General features: G+C 47.3%; 7 protein-coding genes across 7 annotated transcripts; 2 read left to right on the top strand and 5 right to left on the bottom strand.

The window, feature by feature from the left end:
- Window positions 1-1488: 1488 nt before the first annotated feature.
- Window positions 1489-3930, bottom strand: SERLADRAFT_478496 (uncharacterized protein; the record flags this gene model as incomplete). The annotated part of the gene is made up of 6 exons (XM_007323329.1): window positions 1489-2779; window positions 2843-2943; window positions 2994-3055; window positions 3112-3490; window positions 3556-3815; window positions 3876-3930. 5 exons carry the CDS (start codon window positions 3699-3701, stop codon window positions 1725-1727), a joined length of 1743 nt encoding a protein of 580 aa, XP_007323391.1.
- Window positions 3931-4057: 127 nt separating this feature from the next.
- Window positions 4058-4425, bottom strand: SERLADRAFT_478494 (uncharacterized protein; the record flags this gene model as incomplete). Its single annotated transcript, XM_007323328.1, has 1 exon — window positions 4058-4425. One exon carries the CDS (start codon window positions 4282-4284, stop codon window positions 4096-4098), a length of 189 nt encoding a protein of 62 aa, XP_007323390.1.
- Window positions 4426-4548: 123 nt separating this feature from the next.
- SERLADRAFT_478491 (uncharacterized protein) lies at window positions 4549-6734 on the bottom strand (the record flags this gene model as incomplete). Its single annotated transcript, XM_007323327.1, has 10 exons — window positions 4549-4737; window positions 4789-4880; window positions 4942-5202; window positions 5257-5455; window positions 5514-5646; window positions 5702-6143; window positions 6193-6328; window positions 6391-6440; window positions 6502-6610; window positions 6679-6734. The coding sequence occupies 10 exons, from the start codon at window positions 6706-6708 to the stop codon at window positions 4672-4674; spliced, it is 1518 nt and encodes a 505-aa protein (XP_007323389.1).
- A 1503-nt stretch (window positions 6735-8237) lies between these two features.
- On the bottom strand, window positions 8238-10115 carry SERLADRAFT_453267 (uncharacterized protein; the record flags this gene model as incomplete). The annotated part of the gene is made up of 5 exons (XM_007323326.1): window positions 8238-8511; window positions 8569-8901; window positions 8962-9173; window positions 9239-9880; window positions 9934-10115. The coding sequence occupies 4 exons, from the start codon at window positions 9863-9865 to the stop codon at window positions 8457-8459; spliced, it is 1227 nt and encodes a 408-aa protein (XP_007323388.1).
- A 3114-nt stretch (window positions 10116-13229) lies between these two features.
- SERLADRAFT_478486 (uncharacterized protein) lies at window positions 13230-13955 on the top strand (the record flags this gene model as incomplete). Its single annotated transcript, XM_007323325.1, has 2 exons — window positions 13230-13308; window positions 13364-13955. The coding sequence occupies one exon, from the start codon at window positions 13586-13588 to the stop codon at window positions 13802-13804; it is 219 nt and encodes a 72-aa protein (XP_007323387.1).
- A 163-nt stretch (window positions 13956-14118) lies between these two features.
- On the bottom strand, window positions 14119-16328 carry SERLADRAFT_478481 (uncharacterized protein; the record flags this gene model as incomplete). The annotated part of the gene is made up of 10 exons (XM_007323324.1): window positions 14119-14686; window positions 14751-14758; window positions 14829-14925; window positions 14980-15056; window positions 15110-15178; window positions 15238-15303; window positions 15366-15506; window positions 15563-15608; window positions 15680-16021; window positions 16070-16328. The coding sequence occupies 9 exons, from the start codon at window positions 15947-15949 to the stop codon at window positions 14654-14656; spliced, it is 807 nt and encodes a 268-aa protein (XP_007323386.1).
- Window positions 16329-17964: 1636 nt separating this feature from the next.
- On the top strand, window positions 17965-20576 carry SERLADRAFT_478478 (uncharacterized protein; the record flags this gene model as incomplete). Its single annotated transcript, XM_007323323.1, has 12 exons — window positions 17965-18039; window positions 18096-18244; window positions 18330-18453; window positions 18513-18618; window positions 18697-19013; window positions 19075-19468; window positions 19530-19813; window positions 19868-19942; window positions 20004-20059; window positions 20118-20216; window positions 20272-20344; window positions 20408-20576. The coding sequence occupies 9 exons, from the start codon at window positions 18586-18588 to the stop codon at window positions 20502-20504; spliced, it is 1428 nt and encodes a 475-aa protein (XP_007323385.1).
- Window positions 20577-23969: the final 3393 nt, after the last annotated feature.

Genomic DNA, 23969 nt, shown 5'->3' with positions numbered 1-23969 from the left:
CTTCTGGAGGTTGAGGAACAGGTGGTTCGGGTGCGTTAACTTCATTGTTATACACAAAATCAAGTTGTCTGATTGGCTCTACAATACTCTCATTATGATCAGAGTTAAGGACCATGCGGTCGAAAAGTTCAAGCCGCGCTAAAGCCCTGGGAGACAGTACAGGAGTTCGAGGGCGGAAAGGAGAGGTGGTAGAATGAGGGTCTGGGTCATCTGGATACTCCTGTACTGCATGGTCAGAGACATGCATTTGGGGAGATGGGATGTTCTCTGATAGATCTGGTAGATGACTTTCATAATTCACCTTGCCCTTTTGATGAGAATCAGAACCGTCGTTGGAGGATAAATCGCTGGAGCCACTCATAACCAGATCTGAGTTTAACTTGACACGCCCCTTGCCTTTTGTTTTACTTGAAAAAGAAGTTAACGCCGACTTGAATGCCTTGACACGAGATGATGGCCTGGACGATCCTCGTGAAGAAGAAGCTGCTGTGCTAATCAATGTTGTTCCTGGGTCGCGCCTCGACTTCGAAGCCCGTTTGACGCCACGAGGAGGCCCAATCTTGTCTACTTTCGAGCTGATAGCATCAATATCTCCGTGTTCACGTATGTTACCAGCACCGTCACGGGAATCTGCTTGCTCTATAAGCGCCTTGTTTCCCGAATTCGTTGGATTTTTTTCTAGATTAGTTTCGTTTTGGTTCGTCCAGGGAAGGACAACTACTTCCACGTTCACTTTCTGTTTTTTCTGAGGTCGCTCTCTAAAAGTTGAATTTGAATCATCCTCTTTGATGAATTCGATCGATGGGGAAGATGAGACGCGTTGGCGCTTAGAAGTGCGAGTGCGAGGCACTTCTTTGGTGAGCTTTGAAGGACCAGGACGGGGAGGTTCGGAATCAGAACCTGATATCTGTATAACCTCTACCGACCCAGTTGCAGTCGAGGAGCGTGTCCTGCGTGAGGTAGACTTTGACGATACTTTAGAAAGGCGAGATGAGTTTGCCTTAGTAGTCGTACGCGCTCCTTTGGCTGTGGCAAACGACACCCAGTGTTAATGCTACGACAGCGGAATACACAAATGAACGTACGTTGCTTTTTTGAAGCCTCTTCCTTCTTCTTCTTCTGCTTTAATTTCCATTCTGAAACGAGGTCGTCGGTGCAATCATGTTTATCCACCCAACTCTGCGCCCATGGTTTGCCTGTCTTTGGATCGTTCCCAGCCCACTTGACTTTATATCTCTTTCCTTTCTCAGCTGCAATCGCAACCACTTCCCATAGCTGCTCGTCATCGTCGGATTGAGGTATGAATTGGGTCTCGAATTCGGATATCTCGACCTGAGATGGCTCTAGTGAGGCTTCATCTGCTGAGGACATGTTTTCTGTCTGAAATGCTTTCAGGCGCTGTTGAGGCACGGCACCTTACATAAGCAGGAAATTGTGTCCTTTGTTCCTCAAAGTCTGACACAAAGCCTGCGGTAAAGGCAGAAAAGCAAAGCTTATGGACGTATCATTGGGCCAAGGGGTAAAGGACACGCCAACAAGAAAACGGCTATCACAACACCGCAGTACCAACACAAAGGAAAACAACACAAAAGCCCCTGATGTGCACATAATTCCGATCGACCTGTTAATTCATGATCAAGTAGTATGTCTATACATCTGCGAGTCCTGCAAGGCAGACAGCAATGGGAATGAAATAGTAGAAGGAAAATTGGACACATCAGAATCTAACCCTCTCCACCTTTGATCTGCACACGCAAAAGCTCGAGACGCTTTCCGATATCATCCAGATCCAAAAGAATCGAAATACGTCTCTTCTCGAGTCTTTCCAAAAGGTCATCGTTTCCACTAGGAGGTACTTCTTGAAAAGAACGTTCCCGAGGTGAGCTATGGTCGTAATGCCGTCTGCTATCATGACTGTACGTAGCCGAAGGAGGGCCTAAGAAACGACCCGAGTACGATGCGGACACAGTTGGTGTGGCACTCCTTCTGCTTATCATGGACATGGCAGACCCAGGACGAGGGCTTGGGCTTGGGCTCGGTGGTCCTTCCGATTCTGTATCCTCGGATCTCTCGGACGCGGTTGCCTCCATGGCAGGAGTGATATCAGAATCATAGGTTTTGTCCGTCACAATAAACTGCAACTCCTTTCTAAACGTAACAGACCGATTCCGGCTATACGAGCTCAGAATACGCGGTTTCCGTCCACTCTCCAAAACTTTTTTGCGTGCACTCATACCGATGCAATCTACGAGCTGTTTCATGGCCTCTCGGTCGGATACTGCTCGGCGCTCGGCTGTACGGCGAATGGTACTCATCCGTGGAAGGGTTTGGTACGGGGAAAGATTATGGGGTCGTATAGGAGTAGCAAAAGCGTAAGGTCGGGCAGGTGTTGCCGAAGGTGGGCGTAGCAAAGGGTAAGGCGTAGATTGCAGGGAAGGTACACGAAGCTGATGAGGTGTTGCAGCAAATGCTGGACTTTCCCCTTTCGATTCTGTGCTGATATTTGTAAATGCGTTCTCTGACGGACCCCATGAAAAACCAAGAAAGGCTGATACCGTTTCTGAAGATAAAGACGAATGCGAAGATTTCTGAGATACTGAATGCAAGAGAGATAAGGGAGAGGAAGAATCTACAGATGATTGGAACAACGCCGAAAAGGCAAACCCTTGAGAGTAACCATCGCCTGTAGTCTCGGCATTAGGAGATGCTAGGTGAGGATTCTGTAGAACTGGCGTCGAATATTCGAAATGTGGTAGGTGGAGATCGGATGGCGCAACCTCTATAAACCCGATCCGCATGCTACCCATGAGCTGATTATCAGGCGTTATCTTTAACTACGTACGTTTCTCAAGGTAAGACCAGTTTGTCTCCTCGAAGAATGGGTGTTCAGTTATTTCCATGACATTGTGCCTGCCAAGACGACGTTCTTGACTGGTTAGAAGACTATTTTGCGTATGTCAAATATAGTTAAAGGGGAAGAGACATCCACAAACCCTCTTAAAAATGCTTGATATTGTGCAGATAGCGGAATTGCTTGATTAAAACGTAAGCTGGTCTGGGTTCATCCAATTCAGATATACGCAGCAGATAGTAATGCAAGTGTATACCAACCTTATGATCTATGATCCTGAGATATGTGGTTCGAATGTCTTTTGCAAAGAAGGGTGCTACGCCATAGGCCATTTCATAAAGCATGGCGCCTAAACTCCACCAATCGGTCTCGACCCCATATCCCTCCGTCTCGTCGCCCCTTTGAGTAAGGGGCTCACCATTTCCATCCGTCATTTCGAGCGCGACTAAAGCTTCTTCATGTGCTTGCAAAATCTCAGGTGATATATAATCGCAAGTACCGCATGGGACGAGGCAATATCGTTTGGGTACAAGTTGGCGCCCATCGGCTTTTGGTGGTAGCAAAGGAGCAGCAGACCCAAAGTCTATTAAGAGAAGATGCCCTGTGGGAGTGAGCACAAAGTTGTGTGGCTTTATGTCGCTGCAGCGAACGTCCGCATTTGCATTTGTTTTCAGGCCAACAATACCAAGACGAGAATTACGCACCGATGCACAAAACCTTTAGAATGGCACCAATGAATAGCAGATACCGCCTGAGGGGTCCACCATTTCATATCAGCCTCAGTGACCCGACCATCATGGGGGCTTGATTCAAGAACGTCCCACAAAGTGCCACCTTCAGCATAATTCATGACCAAATTAAGATGTGTGGACGTTTGAAAGGCGCAGAGTAGATGAGGCGCCCAGTCTGAATCACTTTTCGTTGCTTCTAGAAGAATATCACGCTCGAATTTCGGAGAGCATTGCTATAGTTGAACAAAAGCCAATCAGGAAAGTCGTTTGATGGAAAGATAAGAACCGGAGACATCACGAGTTTTTAGAGCGAATCGTTTCTCTATAGATTTCCGAACATAAACGCGGCCATCGAGGCGACAAGTAACAACATCTATCTGATATGAAAAATGTCTAATGACCAGCAAGAATGGCAGAAAATAAATACATACCACGCCAAACTGACCAAATTCCAAGGTCCCCAGAAAGGCGAGATCCTTGTTCGTGAAACGCAGAGATTCAATCTCAGTAGTCTTAGCTAGACACCAAGCGGATCAACATGATCGAAGGGGAAGAAGGTGCTAAAAGTATCATACATGTCTTTCCAATAACACTTTGTCCATGTAGAATTCTGTCCAACGCGAGCCCTTCTTCGTCTTCATCTCCAGAGCTGCTTAAGAGGGATCCCAGCCGAGCTTTGCGTTTCAACCAAGATAGAGACATGCATTAGGTTCTTGATAAAGTTGAAGGAGCGACGCCAAATTTGGGGTTAAGTTCTATACAACGAAGAAAGATAATGTGTCCTAACAGCCAAAAGATAACGAGCTGAAGTAAGAAATGAACTTGAACGAAGATGGAGACTCCGAGTGGAGCGGACCGATACCGATATTGGCAGCTGTTATTTTCTCATGGCGTTGCCAAATAGTTACAAACTCAGAAGATATTGAAATAAGACCGCTAATTTGCATTTACAATGCACGGGTCTTAGATGGCTGATTATAATTGCAGAATTTCATTAAGCATAGCAGTTGTCAAAATAATGGAATAATGAATAGGTTGTATGGAGAGCTGTCTACGGCATTGATGATAATCATAGTGTCCTCCTGGCCTCTAGAAGTGGATGGGCTTTTGGTATGCCGCCATAGCAGCTTCCTTGAAAGCCTCGCTGAGCGTAGGCTAGATAAAAATATTAACGTGTATTCTGTTTTAGATGATAACCATACGTACGTGAGCGTGAGTAGTCCTGGCAATGTCTTCTGAACTGGCACCATACTCCATGGCCAAGACGGCTTCCGAGATCATCTCACCAGCATTGGGGCCTACGAGTAATGTATTTTATTAACTTAACAGATCAGTCACGGAGAAGGAAGGTAAGCATACCGATGATGTGGACTCCAAGGATTTTGTCTGTTTCTTTCTCGGAGAGGAATTTCACGAAGCCTTCGGTATCAAGATTCGTCTTCGCTCTCGAGTTAGCGGCGAAGGGGAATTTTCCGATATTGTACTTCACGCCAGCTGCCTTCAACTCTTGTTCGGTCTTGCCAACCCAGGAAACCTCGGGATGTGTGTACACAACGGATGGAATAGCATTGTAGTTGACATGCCCATGTCCAGCGCTGATATGCTCAATAGCCGCAATACCTACAATGAGAAGCAATGATAAGCTATGCCATGGATATATGACAGATGACTAACCCTCCTCCTCGGCTTTGTGTGCCAACATAGGACCGAATGTCACGTCACCGATACATTTCACGTTCTTGACCGAGGTGTTGAATTGGTCGTCAATAACAATGCGACCTTTGTTGTCCTTTTCGATACCAATAGCTTCCAGGTTAAGACCCTCTGTATAAGGGCGACGACCAACAGAAACCAAAACAACATTGGCATCCAACTAATGAGGGTAAAATGCTCGAACAAATGATAGAGTCGTGATTGAAAGGATGACTTACGGTTTCTTCTTTATCACCCTTGGCAGACTGGGTCTTGATGACGACCTTGTCACCCTGCTTCTCAGCGGATAGCACCTTGGTGTTCAGTTTGAATTTGATCCCTTGTTTCGATAAAATCTTCTGGAATTGTTTTCTATAAAGTGCAGGTTGGTATCGTCATAGGATCACTAAAAGGCAAACACACTCACGCGACTTCCTCATCAATCCCGACACCGCCAATACCACCCAAGAACTCTACGACTGTGACTTCAGCTCCTAGACGGCTCCATACACTTCCCATCTCCAGCCCAATGATACCACCACCAATAACGACCATCTTTTCAGGGACATTTTGAAGATCCAGAGCTCCCGTTGAGCTGACAATTTGCTTCTCGTCAATCTCAATGCCACCGCCTGGGAATGGTGTAACCTCGGAGCCCGTAGCAATGACGACATTCTTGGCCTCAACTTCGGTTTCCCCACCATCGTTAAGCTTGACAGAGATTCGCGTAGGAGATACGAAAGAAGCAGAACCCTTGATGTAATCTACTTTGTTTTGCTTGAACAAAGTCTCAATTCCTTTAGTAAGGCCCGTTACAGATTGATCCTTAGCCTTGAGCATCTGGGTTAGGTTGAGAGAAACACCAGATACTGCGACAAACTCAGCGAGAACACAAATATGTATTCAAATGAGGCGTACCATCTATGCCACGCCTTTCCAGATCATGTTTCGTTTGGTGGTACATATGGGAGTTGTTGAGCATAGCTTTTGATGGGATACATCCAACATTGAGACAAGTACCACCAAGAGAACCCCGCTTCTCAATACACGCGGTCTGAAAAATGAAAGAAAACCACAATTAACCTTGAACACAGGAGTAAGGTGACAATTAAATACCTTTAAACCAAGTTGAGCAGCCTTGATGGCTGCAACGTATCCACCAGGACCTGATAAGAAAACATGTTAAGTAACAAACAAAACACTGAGAGTTGGAATGATGATACGAACCTCCACCGATGATAACTGCATCATATGGACCTGATGGTGTCGCAAGTCCTCTTTGTGAATTCCAAGCACCAACCTGTACACTAGCCTGACGCAACCGTTTGGCTACGTGCTAGTGAGAACAATCAAATAAGCCTTAAATACTTTGTTTTTTTCGCAGAAATATATAGGAAGACATACTCTTCGTGAGACTTGCTGTAACTGCAACATTATGATGATACAAGAAGGTGTGAAGTAAAGACCGGCTCTTGAGCTGAACCACAAAAATATCGGACGGAGTCGGTGACAGACAGCGTCACGTCACATCACGTCGTGACTTACTCATACATGTCATGGCCCGGCGTCCGCTGTTGACTTACAATTGGTTAGTGAGAGATTGCTGAGCAAGGCGCTGAGAATGCAGGCTCGATAGGCTCGCCATCACAAAGTAGTCTCTCATTGGACAACGAAATATCACACAAAACAAATGGGATTACATAGACTTTTGATTACAGAAACCGACATGGGGCACTCGATAGACTCGAGGAGATCAACTGTATAGTAGGAAACATGTTGAGACTATCTATCTTGTTTCGTATTCCGTGCAAGGTATCGCTGGTTCGTGATGTCGCAATTCAGAGGGCCATGGCAATACCGATCAACGCAGGCCAGAGAATAAAGGTGACCTTGAACTTGAGCTTCTCGATGTCGACGCGACGAGCTGCGTTCCGTTGGTTTTCTGGCTGATACCCGACATTACTAGGACGAAGGGGAGGCGCAATTACAGTCGGCTGCGATGCTCTGCTACTTGATGTTACAAACTTGACTGATGAAGTAGTGTATGATATTGTTGATGTTGTTGCCGGCTTGGTTGATGAAGTGATATTTGTTAATGTCGTGGGTTTGGCTATCAAGGTAGCATTCCCAGCTGATAGGGTACTGTGCATAGTCAAAGAGGAACTGGAAGGTGGCTGAGGGCCAGTAGCGTTCGTTATCGTGAAGTCGGCCGTATATATTATAAGGTCGTAAGGGATATTGGTGGCGAAGCGTATAGTGCTAATAAAACCTGCATGTTAATAAAAAGAACTTCACACTACAAGTCAAGCACTTACAAGTTGGATCCATTGTAGACTAGTTGCGGGGGGATTGTAACCATTTGAGATTTCGCGATAGGATTGACGTTTGTCGCTAGTGTTGCGATGTATGTCTAGAAACCACAAACGGGGGCATAATGGTTAGCGTGTAAAGCAATGTCACCTCTAACATCCACAGGCGTAGAGCAAGCGGGCGTTTATGGCGCCTCATACGAGAAAAACGCGCAACGTATAACTCACGTCATCGTTGCAGAATAACTGAATTTCAAGAGGGCCCAACGTTTGGATTTGAGGGCTCGATCCGTTGTCAACCCATCTGATCGACACTGGCTTTCCGGCAGGAAAAACAGTGTTTCCAATTGGTTCGACCGGGTAAAGAGAGGCAAAGACAAGTCCAAAGCTGGCGGTCACTATAAGGAGCGTGATATTGAACAACATGCCTTCCAGCGACGGTCTTGAGATACAGTCCCTGAGATTCGGTGTCTTCAGTCGGGTCGCAGACCTGCAATTATATCCGGTACTAGTATTGAAAGAGTTTTTACCACGTTCTCCTACGGCCGGTATGGAGTGACGAATAGAAGTGTTGGTGGAAATGCAAGTTTGGGAGCAGGCTTTCGCTGGAGAACACGTTCTCACGTGACTTGACTAGGACATAACTATTTTATTATTGTCATTATACTCGTTGAAAAGAAGTCTATAAGATTCTATTACTGCAGCTAAACATACGTGAAAGCAGGGAAAATACATAAGTATGATAAGTCTACACAATGGATTCCAGGAAACAGTCCGCTCAAACAGGAGGCAAAGAAAGTAAAAAGCATCCAGCAAAGAAATGAATGAAAGGCTTGCCTCTGCAAGCGCAGGGATACCTGTTCCCACAATTGATCACATTAACCTCTCCTTATCCCTCACTGTTCTAATCCAGATCTCTCCTGGACGACTGTAAACAGAAGAGGCGTTAGTCAATGATATACAAGATGCTGAACAAGCAACGTACCTCTTCTCGCGCATAATCCTGAATACTCTTTTAGTATCTTCCTGCTTTGCGCCTCGGCTTTTCCCACTAACAGTTTCCGGTCGAGGAGGGAATACACCTGGTCCACATCGTTCTTGTAGGTCCGCCAGGCCCTCGTTCGTGCCTTCAGCCTCGATAACAATAGTACCATACCAACCAGGGTCAACGAAGAAACCTTCAACATTAGGAATAGGAAGACGGTAGTTGTTCGAGCGATTGCTGCGCGTGTCGGAATGATGAGGCCGCACAGGTCGTCGAAGCTCAAAAGACGTTCGGTGAACCCAGCGTACAACGTTGTGAAGAGCACCTTGAGGACTGCAGATACAGATCAGCACCATGCGCAACGACGATTTATCAGTAGCATATAAGACTTACGTCTCTGTTCTCATCCTATCCTGCAATAGCTGCAAGTTGGCAGCCAGTTCATCACCCCACGGACTCACATCCATGTAGACAATAGGATTGCCACCACTACTACTCGCACTGGGGCCTGTCCGAATGACACGATGGAAGTAGGAGGGAGAAAACGCGAGACTATGGAAGTATCGGGGGAGGTCTCCTGCCTTCGAGTACTTATATTCGAGGTCCTGCATACCACGATAGTTAGTATACGATATGTTGCGTCAACCGTCCAACAACATCATTAACTTACAATCAAATAACGTCCATCCCAGACCATCCTCCCTACATTCCCTTCGTCCCCTGCTGCCACATCCCATACCACGTCACCAACTCGTAGTAACTTTGACACACCCGCACGTTTGAGCTCAGCCTCACACTCCATCACACTGGTATCAGAGAGCCAATCCCCGTCAGGAGAAGGTACAAAGACCCGCAACAGCGGTGCACGGTGAAGTTGGTACAACGGCGAATGGAAAGCCTTCGCTGCTGATGACGAAGTATTGGCTCTAGACCTAGACCCACGAGCTGGACTATGAGCATGGGCGTGGTTGTGAGAGTGAGACATTGAAGACGTCGGAGATGGTGCGCGACTGGAAGCACGCGATTGCCAGTGACCGTTCTTCTTAACATGTGGCGATGACCTATGGTTAGGACTAGCCTCTGCAGCTGCCATACGAGCCAAATATTTAGCTTCAGCTTCAGCCTGTGCACGAATTCTCAGAACAATACGAGTGTAAGCGCGAGTTGAGGCAGTGAGGACTTCAATGTCTGGGAACGGGAGCATATTAGCTCCTTCTCCTTGTTCGACCACTCCTGGCTGTAGGTACGATTCCGCTGCACGCGCGTATTGATGTGTGGGCATGGACACGCCTCTCATGTAGTCATTAAGGTCCTATATTAAGAGATCAAAGACGGAACTCTGGAGGATCAAAAAAAGAAGCGCACCTTCAACGATATCGTAAGCGGTTCAGCCAACTCGTGGGTCCAGCGCACGTAGCCTATGGTTCCCAAGTAGCGCTCTAGTACCTCTTCCCTGAAGAGCCTTTTGTCCTCAGCTAAATTTCTAATATCTTTGTTAACGCTCGACAAGGACGACCATTCGGAGAACGAAAGAAATTCTAAAAGACGAGCAAAAAGATTTACATCGGAGAGATACATCACAATGGGAAAATACGTCGGAGGAGGGGGAGGAGGAGGGGGAGAAGGCGGCGGGGAGGGTGACCTCTCTTCCTCTTCCTCCTGTCCTACCTCTTGCTCTTTATCAAGTTCTTGCTTGGCGATAGCATCTGCAACAAGGGGAGGTAGTGACTTTTCTAACCATAGCCCACGTCGCTGTGCACGCGCCGTTTTGTAGTCCTCTGGAGACACGGGGGTCAAGGGCGTTTTGGGCAAAACAGGGACCTCAGACACGGTATGATCTTCAGACTTAATGTCATGGCCATCATGATTGCTACCAGAATCGTCTCGAGCTAGAGCTATCTCCTCAGCTTTCTCCGTTGACGGAGTTCTACTAGGTGGATCTTGTCTGAGAGGTGCCTTGACTACTTGAACTCCTTCGACTTTAGCGAAAGGATCGGAATCAAAGAGCAAAGCATCCTGCGACGAAACACCTTCCATTACTGGACTCTCCACAATATGAACCTTGGAAGGCGACGAGGCCACAGGACGCGTCTTCGTCAATACCCGACGCGGCTTTTGGCTCTCGGCGACTGGACTTTCTTGGCCATGTGCCGAACCCGACGACTCTGATATACTGTGCCCTAGAGAGCTAGCCTTGCTCGACTTGCGGACACGCAGTGGGATCAGAGATTCTATAGGTGAGTGACCCGACGACTGTCGAGCGACTTCATCTGAATGATGCGTATATGAACTCGCGGAAGAGACATGACGTCGTGAGTCCTCAGTACCCTTCGATGAGACACGAGTAGCCTTTGATGATGCTGAAGCATTACGTTGCATCTGCGAATTAAAATCGGCAAGAGGAATGGGATCTGCGGGCGGAGAAGGATAGGCACGTTGTCGAACATCTCCTTCTGGAACGTATGGTGTAGGACTGGGATTGACGATGATGGTTTCGGCAGCTTGATGAACTGTTGTCATTGCTGCGAAGATGAGAGGTCCTTTCCGAACAGGAGCCGTCTTCGAATACGTTACAGCTTTATTATCTGGATTCAAATGAACTTCGGACTGTCCAAGCACATCTACCGACGCTGATTCCTTGGAGACGCGATCGACAACAGGTGGCTGTCGCAAAGCGCGATTGGATCGTTCGTTCGATGAAGGCGGTGAAGGATATCGCGACGGCGAGTTGTACTTGAATGAAGAGCTTTGTCTCGGTGTCAGATTAGCTTTATTGACCGGCGTCGACGGTTGCTTCAAGTTCGTACTGCTCGCAGAACGACTGGGGCGTTGGGAATCGTAGGTGTCCCGAGGAACGTTACCGAATACGCTCGTATTCATCGCCTATATATATGTTGTGAGTTATTTATTTACAACGTTATCGTCTAGAGTAATAAAAAAAAAAAAAACACACCGGACGGGTTATCGAGGTGCTAGAAGGTGGATTTGGGCTTGCCCGACGCCGAGCCGACGGTATAGGGCCATGGTTGGCGGCGTTGATGACGTCAGATTGCTATTTAAGGGTTTATGTTAACGGCACAGTCTTTGGACGGAGATTGAGGCGAGAAAAATGCAAATGAGACATGTCTCTGTCATAACACTGCAGCTTTCAATGGAGAATGCTGCAGCAACTTGAAGAAACACAACGCGATTGCAATGTGAATTTTGTTGATGGCGGCAGAAGATCTGACACAAAGGTCGTGGTGATACGCGAGTTGTACCCACGACTCCTCGATCGCGAAGTTGCCGTTGACAGAGAAGGCATGCTTAGTGCTTATTCTCGCTCATCGCATAGCATAGTAAACGAAGAAGTGAGGGTAAAAACTTGCCTTTTTTACCGGAGCTGTGGAGGAACCCGAAGTATACGCAGTCGATACCATTGTTCTTCGGGACGCTTCGGTGCTATCACTGGCATAATTTCTGCTAGACACGAAGCTTGCAGTAGATCCTACGTGTACCGGGCCACGAGGAGATGTAGTAGTACGCGATGGAGGCGGAGGACGAGAATCTGCGGATACGACGGGAGAACGCGAAGTTTGCGGATGACGTATGGGCTGGACCTGATTTTCGTGTCTCGGAGGCGACGTAGAGAAGGTGGAGCCACGAAAACCTGGTGTGATTGTCGGTGCTACTTTAGGTGTTTGAGCTGGCTGCGGGGATGTATAGTAATTTGATACAGAAAATGAAGAATCGGAGGATGATACACTGTCTTCGCGTTTAAGAGGGGATTGCATTTTGGAAGGGGCGGGCAAAATTATGGACTGGTCTCCGCGAACCTGTCGCAATGGAACTGTGATTACAGTAGTTTGAGCAGGAGTGCTCCCTGGAGCAGAAAACGTAGTAGAGTAGTTCAACACTCCTGGTGAAAAACCATCTGACAGGTCCTCGTTAAGACAAACACGTCCAGTAACTTGTTCATCCCGCTCACCTGAGGGCTTTATTGGCTTAGCAATAGGATTTGAAGGCAATGGCTTCTCTTCTTGGCGTGCAAAAAGTGGAGAACTTGAGAAAGCAGAGGAGAAAAGAGTACCAGACGTCTGTAGCGGATTTGGTAGGCTGCGAGGATTATTTCAGCACGTATAGGCATCGGAGAAAAGATTGTATCCTACCTTTGCATCAGATCAGGGGAAGCTGTCACACTGTACAGCCCTGTTGCATCCCAGACATCTGTGCTTGGAGATTCTTCTATGCGCGAGGACAAGAGTTCCGGCTCCAAGTCCCAAGTGGTGGTGGGAAGCTGCTCGAGAGATATTAGGGGACTATTAGACCCATTAACCGTGGCATCTGTCTGCGGAGCGGTGGTTGCAAATCGAGCATAGAGAGGGGGCAAAGAGGGCAAAGATGGTAACGAAGGGGGTACATCTGATGATTTCTGGGGGCCGGGCGATGAGGGGCGGGAAAGCTGTTTATTTGAGTCCTTGCCAACACTTTTTTTATCTCCTGTAGCTATTCTTCGAAGAAAGCCAACCATTGAGGGCTACCTTGGCCTCCGGGATGGGACAAGGAAATATGGAGGATGTAGTTTTGGAGAAAAGAAATGAACGAACGAAAATCGACCAACGTTATAACAACGTGCATTCAAGCATATTAGTTGCCATTGGAGGAGGTCCCCGTTGCCACCGAGCACTCACCGAGCGAACAAGGCTCAAGTAACAAAAGAAGGGTTCCCAGCTGACCCTGGGCCTTGATGCGATGACACAGGTTCTAGTCTTCATAAGCATTTTCATTTATTTTCTGAACGCTTGCCCTTTTTTAGGGTCGAGATCACTGTCAAGCGATTACCCGGTTGTAAAATCTCCATCTCTGTCTGTGTATTCACCGGAATGACGCCCATGCATTGATACATTTTCTGCCCCATCATGATCTCGGCTTACTATTTCTTACAGGATATAGGTTCACGGATACCAACACACTCTGTCGCTGGCTATGACGATGTGCTGTCCTCACCCACACTACAACATCAGCTACCACCACCCAGATGAGTGAGTTTCTCATAGACACCATCACCGGTCTGTATAGTGCTCCACGGTCTCGGCGAGTCGATGCGCTCCTGCTTCTGGGGGACAATGTCATGTCTTCTTTGCGGACAACTCAGCTGCAAAGTCCTCTCTTTGTCCACTCTTTCGAACTCGATGTCCTCAAGTCCGTACACCCTCCGCTATGTCGTGTTTGCAGGTGGGGAAGCAGTCGAATCTGAAACATCAGTTTTCCTACCGGGGTGTTACAAATGACCCTTGAACCACGAGAAGGAGGCGCTAGCTTTATATCTTGTGCTCCGTGTTCGTCGTCGTCCGTGCTATCACGAAGATTGGATGCCCTTGAGCAGCCAAAGTCGATTCGACAGCTCTTGAAAAGCAACGCCACAATCTTGTATTGAGCGGTCATTACGCCACAATACTTCTCTCGCTGTATCAGGCTGTCTGCAGAGCGATTCAGGCGCGAAATCCATGCGTACCCCCGCGGTTTTGCACACCACGCAGACGTACCACATGTCTTCGGTCACAAAAAGGCGACTTCGCTGACCGGCAGAGATTTATCCCGGATCGATTTATCGCCGCTTGATGATAGAATTCAAAAATCGAACACTTGTTGTTTTCTATCGAGGTATTTTGGTAACGGCAGGTAAGTAAAGGCAGCCTTGTGCTAGCCTCGGAAATTTCGGACTAGCGCGCGTTCAGAAAGTTCTTTATACGCTGTCCTCATGTCGTGTTCTGGTACGTACTTTGCGCTCCTGCGTATCGTCATGAATGCGTCATGTGGGGGGAGCAGTAGCAGCTTATCGCACACTAATATCATACTAACTTTGCGATCAGCGGGACTTTTAAAGACGAAAAGGTCTTGAACTAAAAAAGAACAGCAAGGTCGAGCGCAAGTGTGCAGGAACTGGCCTCGTGTTTGTGGGCCATGCGTTAGCCTGCTCCTAGAAGTCACAGTTCGGTAGCCAATCGCTCCTAGCCTTTTTCTGAGACTGTCCATCTGTCCATCTTTGACTCAGCTAGGACCCTCATGTAATAATTATAACCAACGTCCAGAAAAGCCGAAGGGATCAGGAAAAGTAAACTCCTCCATCCACTGAAATCTGTCATAAAGTCGCATCTGTCATTATTCTGGCCGTCTACAGCGGGGGACGATGGTGTACTTACACTTTGACCTGTGACAACGTCACGTCAACACTGACGTCAACACCCTTTAGGCAGTTGACATGCCAGATTCACACTCACCGGTAATGAAGTGGGATTCTTTCGAGGCTAGGTATGACACGATGCTCGCAACGTCATCGGCTTTTCCCATGTACCCTACAGCAGCTCTATCCGCCATCTGACAATGAAAATGTAAATGAAGTTTCGAAGGGATAGATTGGCCTCCATTTACCCGTTTGTAGTAATCCCCATCATAGAATTGACCCAAGGACTCGTTACGCTGATCATTCGCGATTCTGATACCTTCCACTACATGAAGGAACCTAGTAAGTAATCTCCAGAAATATGCAATGTACCCTTACGCATCGGAGTGATCATTGCACCAGGAGCATACGAATTCACGGTAATACCATGGCGACCCAATTCCAGTGCTTATAATGCAACGGTCAATTTAATAAGACAAGACACATAAAGTCATACAAAGACGAACCAGCACACTGTGTCATGCCTCGAACGGCAAACTTGGCTGAACAATACGCTATCTGGTTTGCATGGCCTTATGAGTTAGATGAATGTAGGAATCAGATACGACACCGCCGAGACATATCAAGAACGTGCCAGTTTTGCCAGCGACCGAAGACGCCCCAATCATGCGCCCACCGCGTCCCTGTGCGATCATTTGCATGGCAGCATACCTATAACACAGGTACGTTCCTCGCACGTTAACTGCGAACTGAGCTTCCCAATCATCGACGCCCGCTAGATACGGGGGTTGGTTAGAAAGGGAAAGATGATACCGTTGGACCGCAACATGCTTTCTAAAAGGGTGCCAACTCTGATAATCCCAGCATTGGCAACCATCTGTGAGAAAGGAGAGCGTTATTGAGCCCAAGTAACAAGCTCCTGTGGGCCCAAAGCTGCGATCAACTTACTACATCGAGACCACCGAGCTGTGTCACCACCCCGTCTATCATCCCTTTCACTTCGTCTTCTACAGTCACGTCTGCGAACATCACGCATGTGCGCCTCCCTTTGGACGCGACCTGTAGCGCGACATTGTCCAAGTTCTCCTTATTGGATAGAATGTCGTTGATCGCCACGTCGAAGCCATCATCAGCGAGTCGGAGAGTAATAGCACGTCCAATGCCCTGTGCAGCTCCTGTGACGAGGGCGATGCCCTTGGATTCTGAACTCGAAGACATGTAGAAGATTATACAGTTCGTGGTAGCTCCTAAAGGCTTCGAAGATTGTCTTCTATAAAGCAAGTCTTTGTCCTAGTCAGGTAGATCAATCTAGGAGCATCTTTAACCCCGCACGCATACCTTCGTGACCTTCGCCTTATAGTCGAGATAGTGGATTTAGCCCCGGTGAACGGCCAAAGATAAGGGATTGTGCAATTATACGGCCCGCATAACTAGGGGAAGACCGCTCACTTGACCCACTGATTTCTCGTGATCATAGGGTGAGTGTAATAGAGGTCTCCTGACGCGTATTTCTTTTTCACCTGGGAAATATTTTGACGTGAGTCGGAGGTGTTCCTGGTGACGTCCCAACGTTTCGTCTTAACGATAAATTGGCGCGCACAAGCGCCTTTTGACCAGATATCCTCGTAAAACCCATCGAACCATCATACTTCTAGCCCCCACTCTATCTCTATAGACAGTCGGTGGGTATTCTGATTCTTTCAGGTCCAATCATGGTTGCTAGCATAAACCCTGCCTTTTCAGTTCTTCATTCATCAGATTCACGTTACGAAGGTTTCTATGTACAGGCCCGCAGCGCTTGATGAAATAGAAACTGAACTCCTTGATTTCTTGGTATCGCCCCTGGTAGTATACAGACTCGTCGAAATCTAGAAAGCCCCGAAACACCTAGCGCCAATTCGAAATTCCTAACTTTCTTGTTGGCGTAGATAAACTCCAGATGGATCTTGTCCTTCCTCGGTTTTAAAACCAGTTATTTGAGCAATGGCTGAGAACAGCTTTGAGTGCCATTGAACTTTAAACAGGGCGTCTGATGTGGAGATAATTGATCGCGTTAAGCCTCGATCCTGGGGTTTGGATTACGCTTGGGAGAAGACCGAAGAAAGAAGCTCGAAGTAATTGTGACAGCTGAATAAAATTTGGAAGTGTATCAAGACGTTGGAATTACCATGATCGTTTTGTGTTATATCAGTCAGCACAGACGGAACAGATATGTACGCAGATCGCCAAACTGAACATGCGCCCTTAGTATCACGCGCATATAAGCCCTGGATAGGATAGTTCAACCTAAGGAACTTGAAGAACTCACTGAAAATATGCGTGAAAAGTAAAGGAAAGTGCGAGTATGTCTTTTCTCGTCGATTGGCCTTCCCAGATTTTGAGATAAGATAGGCCCGTTTGGAAGCAAGGATCTGCACCCCTAAAAATATTATGATATTAATGTATGGTTATTGTTCGATTAACGATCAAATACATACACTCTTAAGCCGCATGTCACTGCCAGGATTATACCATGTGCTCTCGATCGAGTGAGCAGTGAAAATGAATTTCGTGCACCGTCGGTCGGCACCTTAATGACTGTGAACCTCCGTCGATGAAGTTCGACATCACCGCTGGTGATACATGATGCCGCGGGCCAACATGTTTCTTTTATCGACTTTCAGCTTCAGTCATGCCTGCACGATATAGGGTCGAGGTATATCACTGAATCATAGAGTGTGTGACTGCTGCAGAGATATAAGGGTGCGAGCCCACAGGTGAGATGCTGATGATAAGTTGGCGTTCGCGTCTCGGAGATAAATTTTCTGTCTGTGAGAATATGGGCCCCACTCCTCTGTCGATTGTGGAATCACCATTACCTGGGTTAGTTAGTCGAGGGCGGCAAGCTTCTTGAGGCTTTGAGACGTTTGCGCCTTGATTTCAATGATGATAGACCCGCACGAGGATGGTATATGTGCCTCCATCAATGTAGTAGATTCATAAAGTCATCCCAAGGTCATGATGAGTAGTGATAAAGGGACATACACCAGTGAAACACTGAGCCTGTAACAAGTATCAAGTTGGAAGAAGGTCGCCAGCAACGCTCCAAAGAGCGGCGTAATAGTCCGGCCCCCGGCCGGTTCGGTTAACGTTGATATATATTTGGAACCATACCGGTCTACTACTTATACACCGCTTCCCCAACCTTGCTGAACTTGAGTAAGGCTTACAGTGAGTAATGGTCACATCTCCTACAGAAAACAAAGCGTCAGCATCCTGAAGAATATGTTATATGAAGCTAAATTGAGGGGGAAAACTCAGAATGGCGGGTATTTAAACTTGCTATCACCAATATCAACCGATTTCTTACGGTTACCCTTTCCAGTTTGTCGCTTTACAGGCTAAATCATCCGAGTCGTCTTGCCATCACGCATCGATGTGGATGACTGCTTACTGTGCTTGTAGCAGTTACAAGGATTAGACCCATTAGGGTCCATAACGACAAACTGGTAGTGCAAACTCTTGAGCAAGCTAGTAAGTATTCAAAGTTATGCGTTCGAGTGGCAGCAACTACTAGCAGCTGGTATAGTGCCTGTAGCTAATCTATAATGAATGGTAGCCACCGATGATCATCGAAGCCATTTGCGTGTGTTCAACGCCGCTCTACAACTTAACCTCCTATATTAACTGAAACTCGCCTCAGGGGCGAAGCTAGGCCAGTAGAGGCCCTTGTGTGCACTAATGTATTTCAAGTCCGATCATCTTCTTGGGTTCTCATAATCTCACGTAGCTATTTAAATAGGCTACAACGTCGGTCACAGCAACACACCCCATCCACAAGTTCAGCTGTTTAAATCACTATTCGATTATCGACTATGGGCTACAACACTCCTGAAGAAATCACGCAGGTGCGGCGTATATCTACTGACATGATCCCACAATTTCTTGACGGCTCTTACTGACTTTACATGTATTTTTTAACTTAGATCCATGCCAAGCTAACCGCAACATTCCGGTCTGGCGTCACTATCCCTCTTGCATATAGGCGTCAACAGCTCTTACAGCTTGCACGGCTTGCACAGGAGAATGCCGAGGTTATCATGACCTCGTTGAAGGCTGACCTAGGACGTCACAGACTGGAAGCGGCTCTTCCAGAGGTTGGCCCTATAGTGGCTAGTGCCCTTCTTTCTGCTGCAAAACTCGAAGAGTGGACAAAGCCCGAGAAACCAGAAGTTGAAGAATGGCGTAGCTCTTGGGACACCACTATATATAAAGCACCTAAAGGTGTTGTGGTGAATATCACGTAGGCCTGAAATCTTTCAATCTACTTGTCCATCTTTGACGACTAACTCGTGTGTTACAAGTCCTTGGAATTACCCATGGGTTATTTCGTTGTTGCCTCTGGCTGGTGCTATCGCCGCTGGTTGTACATGTCTCATCAAGCCGTCAGAGCATTCCCCTAATTGCTCGCAGTTAATGGCGGACCTCTTCCCGCGCTATCTCGATCCCAATGCATACGCTGTTGTTCAGGGTGCAGCTCCAGAGACTACTCACCTTCTCACACTCAAATGGGACCACATATTCTACACTGGGAGCACAGCCATTGGCCGTATAGTGGCTACCGCGGCTGCCAAACATATCACTCCACTAACGCTCGAGCTGGGAGGCAAATCATCCGTCGTCGTCGATGGTGACAACACAGATCTCGAGATTGCCGCCAAACGAATTTTGTGGGGCAAACAACAGAATGCAGGTCAAGTTAGTGCCCATTCTTTCCCCCCAGATTTTTCTTGTTGACGATTTTATTCACCTCGTATAGGTCTGTGTTGCACCCGATCATGTCTACGTTCCGCGCAAACACCAAGATGCTCTTGTCGCGGCTTTCAAAAAAGCATATGAGACGTTCTGGCCACACGCAAAGGGTGCGCTTGATCCAGCGGCTGAGATTAGCCATATGGTAAACGAGACCCATTATAATCGCATTCGAGGCCTTCTACGCGATACAAACGGTAACGTCGCTGTCGGTGGATCGGCGGGGGATAATCTACGGATCGAGCCTACTATTGTGAAGGACGTTGATCTTCTTGATCCGTTGATGGAACAGTTAGCTTTTCTTCTTATCTGATTGCATATAAAAAAAACAAACCAACTTCTTAGGGAAATATTTGGTCCTGTCATTCCTATTGTTCCTGTGGACGACATCGAGAGTGCCATCACTCATATACAAGCAGGGTGAGTCTCAAAAATATACCTGTTTCGAATATTTTCGAATGTGCTGATTGAATGAGTGCAGCCCCATTCCTCTGGTCCTTTATATATTCACAAACAGCGATGAGACCAAAGAAAAGTGTCAGTGTACACCTATTTCCTTTTATATGTATCAGTTTTTTAACTGTGGTTATACCAGTTGTTCACAGGACTCAAAGTGGTCAACTCATCCTCAACGACACGTTCGCCCAACTTGGTGTGTACGAGATTCCGTTTGGCGGGCAGGGCGATTCAGGCTGTAAGTGTTTGACATTGGTGTAGAAGACATTCATAACAACTTTTATTCTTTGTAGATGGCGCGTACTTCGGGAAGCATTCATTCGATGCCTTCACTCAACGCCGAGGTTCCATCAATGTTCCCCTTGCGTACGCCTTGCTTTTCTCTGAAGGGCCTTGAGCTGTAACCTAACGCTTTTTTTTCAATATCAGAGCTGAGCCGTATATGGGTCTTCGATACCCCCCCTATTCTGAGGAGGCATTCCAGGCTCTTACTGCACAAGCCCAAATGAAAATACCTGACGCCTGAGCCATGAACGGTGTAACGTTTCATAACATTGTTAGGGAATGTAGTATTAAAAATAATGAAGTTATAAATGCTCTGGTCATGGTGACTCTTGAATTTAAACCGAATTCCCAAGCTTTGTCACCTTTGATAAGTGTTGATCGGAGGTGTCGTCACGAAGTTTTCATCGAGGCTTTTTGGAGAGCATTTTTTGGCGATGTGATACGAGAATGGTCGACATCAAAATAGACAACTCAGTGAGAGTACAGTCAATTAATAGTTTCAAAAAAAAGACGAGGCTAATGAATCCAGTAATCTTAAATACATATTTTACCTAGGTATAAGAGACACAGGCGAAACACTACACTCTTCACCCACCCTACACTCTTCACACACCCTATGACCGACGACCATTGCCCTCAAGATTTGTAGCAAATCTGCCTTGCGCATATCCCGGCGGGTATTCACCCGACGGCCTGCTCTGTTCTCCTGGTTCAGGATTAGCGTTAACGTAGGCAGATATGTAATCAAAATCTTCCTCATCAGCAAAGCTAGAGACAGGTCGACTTTGCCCAGGAGGGAGCGATCGTTCTCCTTGAGGCGTTGCTGTTCCAGCGTTGCCAGGAGTTGTTGGCAAAGCGCGCTTTCGGAACGTTAGAGGACTCGTGTCGGCTGGCCCACCGGGCCCACCAAGTCCGCCAATGCTAGCATCTGATCCACTTGCTACTCGTGGCTGAGGGCGCCTAAATGCTGCAGCGGATATTGTTCGCGCCCCTCCTGGAAACTGAGCTGTAGTGAGAGACGACGTCGATCTAGCTGCCATTGCGTTCGGCGCGATGGAGCTGAAAGGTTTAGGATACTCTGGGGGTGTACGATAAGGTGCATCTGCTGATGCAGCAGGAGAGACAGAACGAGAAGCAAATCCAGTGGGAGAGGCAGGCATGAGCGAGCTCACGTTAGGAGAAGATGGGATGGGAGACGTAGTGACACTCCGCGGGGTATAGTCTGGCTGGTCTACAGGAGGCTGCGTGCTTAGTTGAGGGCGTGAATAAGCGGGCTGTTGTGCAAATGGGGCCGATGGTGGTATTAGCGGTGACGGTGAACGTTCTTGAGGAGGGGGGCTGAACGTTAAAGCGTCCATCTCACGTGTTACTTCGCGTGCTGCTGCTGCATTTCGCGCCTTTTCATCCTCCTCCGTGTCCATCATAGGAGGAGGAATCCTAGGGACCCTCCGTTCTTCGGAAAGAACGGGAGAAGCGGAGCGTAGATACGGTTCTTCTACCGATGAAACTTTTCAGTGCGGAAAAAAAGGGGGGAAAACCAACATTAGGATCAAAGGTTAGGATATTAGATAATTTTATCCTGGTGGCAATTGTTCACATACCTTGTTCTGTTTGACCGGTCTCACGTCCATCTGTCACCTCTGGTGAATGAGGAGTTTCTGGCTCGTCGTCGCTGGCTGCGCCAAATCGCACGCGCCGGTCTGCGTGGTGTGATTGCTCATTGGAGACGGGGGATGCGTATGGAAGCTGGCTTTCTCTCTCATCAAAAGAACCTCTTTGAGTATGTTCTTCGAAGTCCTGATCATAAGCATTTATAGTGGGAGGAGCAGCACCAGAAGGAAGTCCGAGCGGCATGTTAAATGATGACGAAGCTATTGGCTCATATTCTGGAACTGGTTCATCCATACTACTGCCTCTGACGAAATCATCCGGGGTCGCCATGCTCAAGGAATAGTCTCGAGATGACAGAGCGTCAGCGATGGAGGACGAAAATGAATCTTCTATTCTTGAGGACCGACGACCTGGACCTAAAGACAAGGTATCATCCTGAAGCATGTTACCACCTCTGTTACCTCTGGACGGTAATGAGGCAAACTGGCTTCCGGTGGAGTTTCCTCCCAGCCGAGAATTAGGGTAGTCCGAACTCGAGGGGGACCTTGAGCCAAGTTCATCGATACTATTTCTGCGATTAGGTGCAGTGGATGTCATCTTTATCTTCATAGTCAGGGGGCGCAAAACCACGAAAGATATCATTCACTCACATTCAAAATAGGTGCCGAGGTAAGGTATGTGTTCGAATCTGAATTGAATTCAGGAGAAGCAAGATGCAAAGGTGTCGAAGGTGGATTGGCAGAAGGATCACTTAACAAGGTCGACCCAGTTTCTCCATCTGGAGAAGATGAAGGGGTCCCGGAAAAGACAACTTGTCCGATACGTCTCTGTATTTCTGCGACATGAGAATTAACTCTAGATTGACCACTATAGTAAGACCTGGGAAGCCCGGGCTGCGTGACGTCGTCTGGTATTTCCTATGCAGCAGGTGAATAGTCGGTCAAGTCTCACATGGAGATAAACTTACTGTCAAGATATCTTTCCCCAGTTCACCGACAATCTGAAAGTGTTTTAACGTCACGAATATAGATGTGGAACAATGTAATGACTTACGGCGCCTTTTTCGCAGCATTCGGCAAGACCACCAAACTTCAAGGTCATCCAATTCTTTGTGCATTTACGTTTGAAATCACCCAGATCAGATTCCTCTGCCATAATATCTGTGTCCATCGATCTTATTTCATCTCTCAGTCTGTTCAGCATATCGGTTTGAGCGGATAGATTCTTGTGTTCCGGGCTCATTTTGTTCAACTTCCTCTCTGCCGTGTCTGCCCTTGAAACGACATTCTTTCTCCTACGTTTGAGATCATCAAGCCTTTCTTCCCGAGTACGAACAGCCTTCATGTTGTCTCGAATAGTATGTTCAAGTGTGGCATAGTGGGTGAGCGCCGACGCAAAATGAGCCAGCACTGTAGTGGAGGCACTGAGTGTGTCCTACGAGCATATGGTTAGTCCGTAGTATTCAGTCTGCAGTTCCAGCCAGAAAGACGTGTTGTCTGGACTACGAACCGACTATTACTGAATATTACGTACCCCGAGGTCATCTCCTTCACCCAAACCCCAGCTACGTAATGCCTCTGAAGCCTTTGTTATATCCGCGCTAAGTCTTTGCAAGCTAAAAGGCCGTGAGTGAACAGGACAGTATACAAGGATCGACACATACGACACGAGGACGGTTTTCTCAGCCGTTATGAGGTCTTGGAGAGGGCGAAGGTCATGATTACCTGCAAGCGCAGGTATTGTTGAATTGTGGGCGATTTTTGTTGCTGCTGTTCTGAACATTTGCGCTTTCATAGATGTGGACGTTAGAAAGAAACCTGTTCCAACGGTATTTTCTGCGTCCTCGTCGCTGGAGTGCTGGCATAGGCTGTTCCGCTAAGGGACTCACTGGCAGTGCAGCTTCGGCGCTATCGGCAAGATCCGACTGACCTCATGGCGCTTGGGTTAGGGCTAGCTCAGTTTGGTTCGGTTTACCAAAGGTTGTATGTGGGTTCACATACATTCCCGCGGTTTCCTCTTTCCAATTGTATCGTTACACAAAAAGTTCGACTGGAAACGTTCTGCTCATGATGCTCGTTACATAGTAAAATCCTAT

This window comes from Serpula lacrymans (assembly GCF_000218685.1).
Source record: "Serpula lacrymans var. lacrymans S7.9 unplaced genomic scaffold SERLAscaffold_15, whole genome shotgun sequence".
NCBI lineage: Eukaryota > Fungi > Basidiomycota > Agaricomycetes > Boletales > Serpulaceae > Serpula > Serpula lacrymans.
This window is presented reverse-complemented; position numbering and strand designations above follow the sequence as displayed.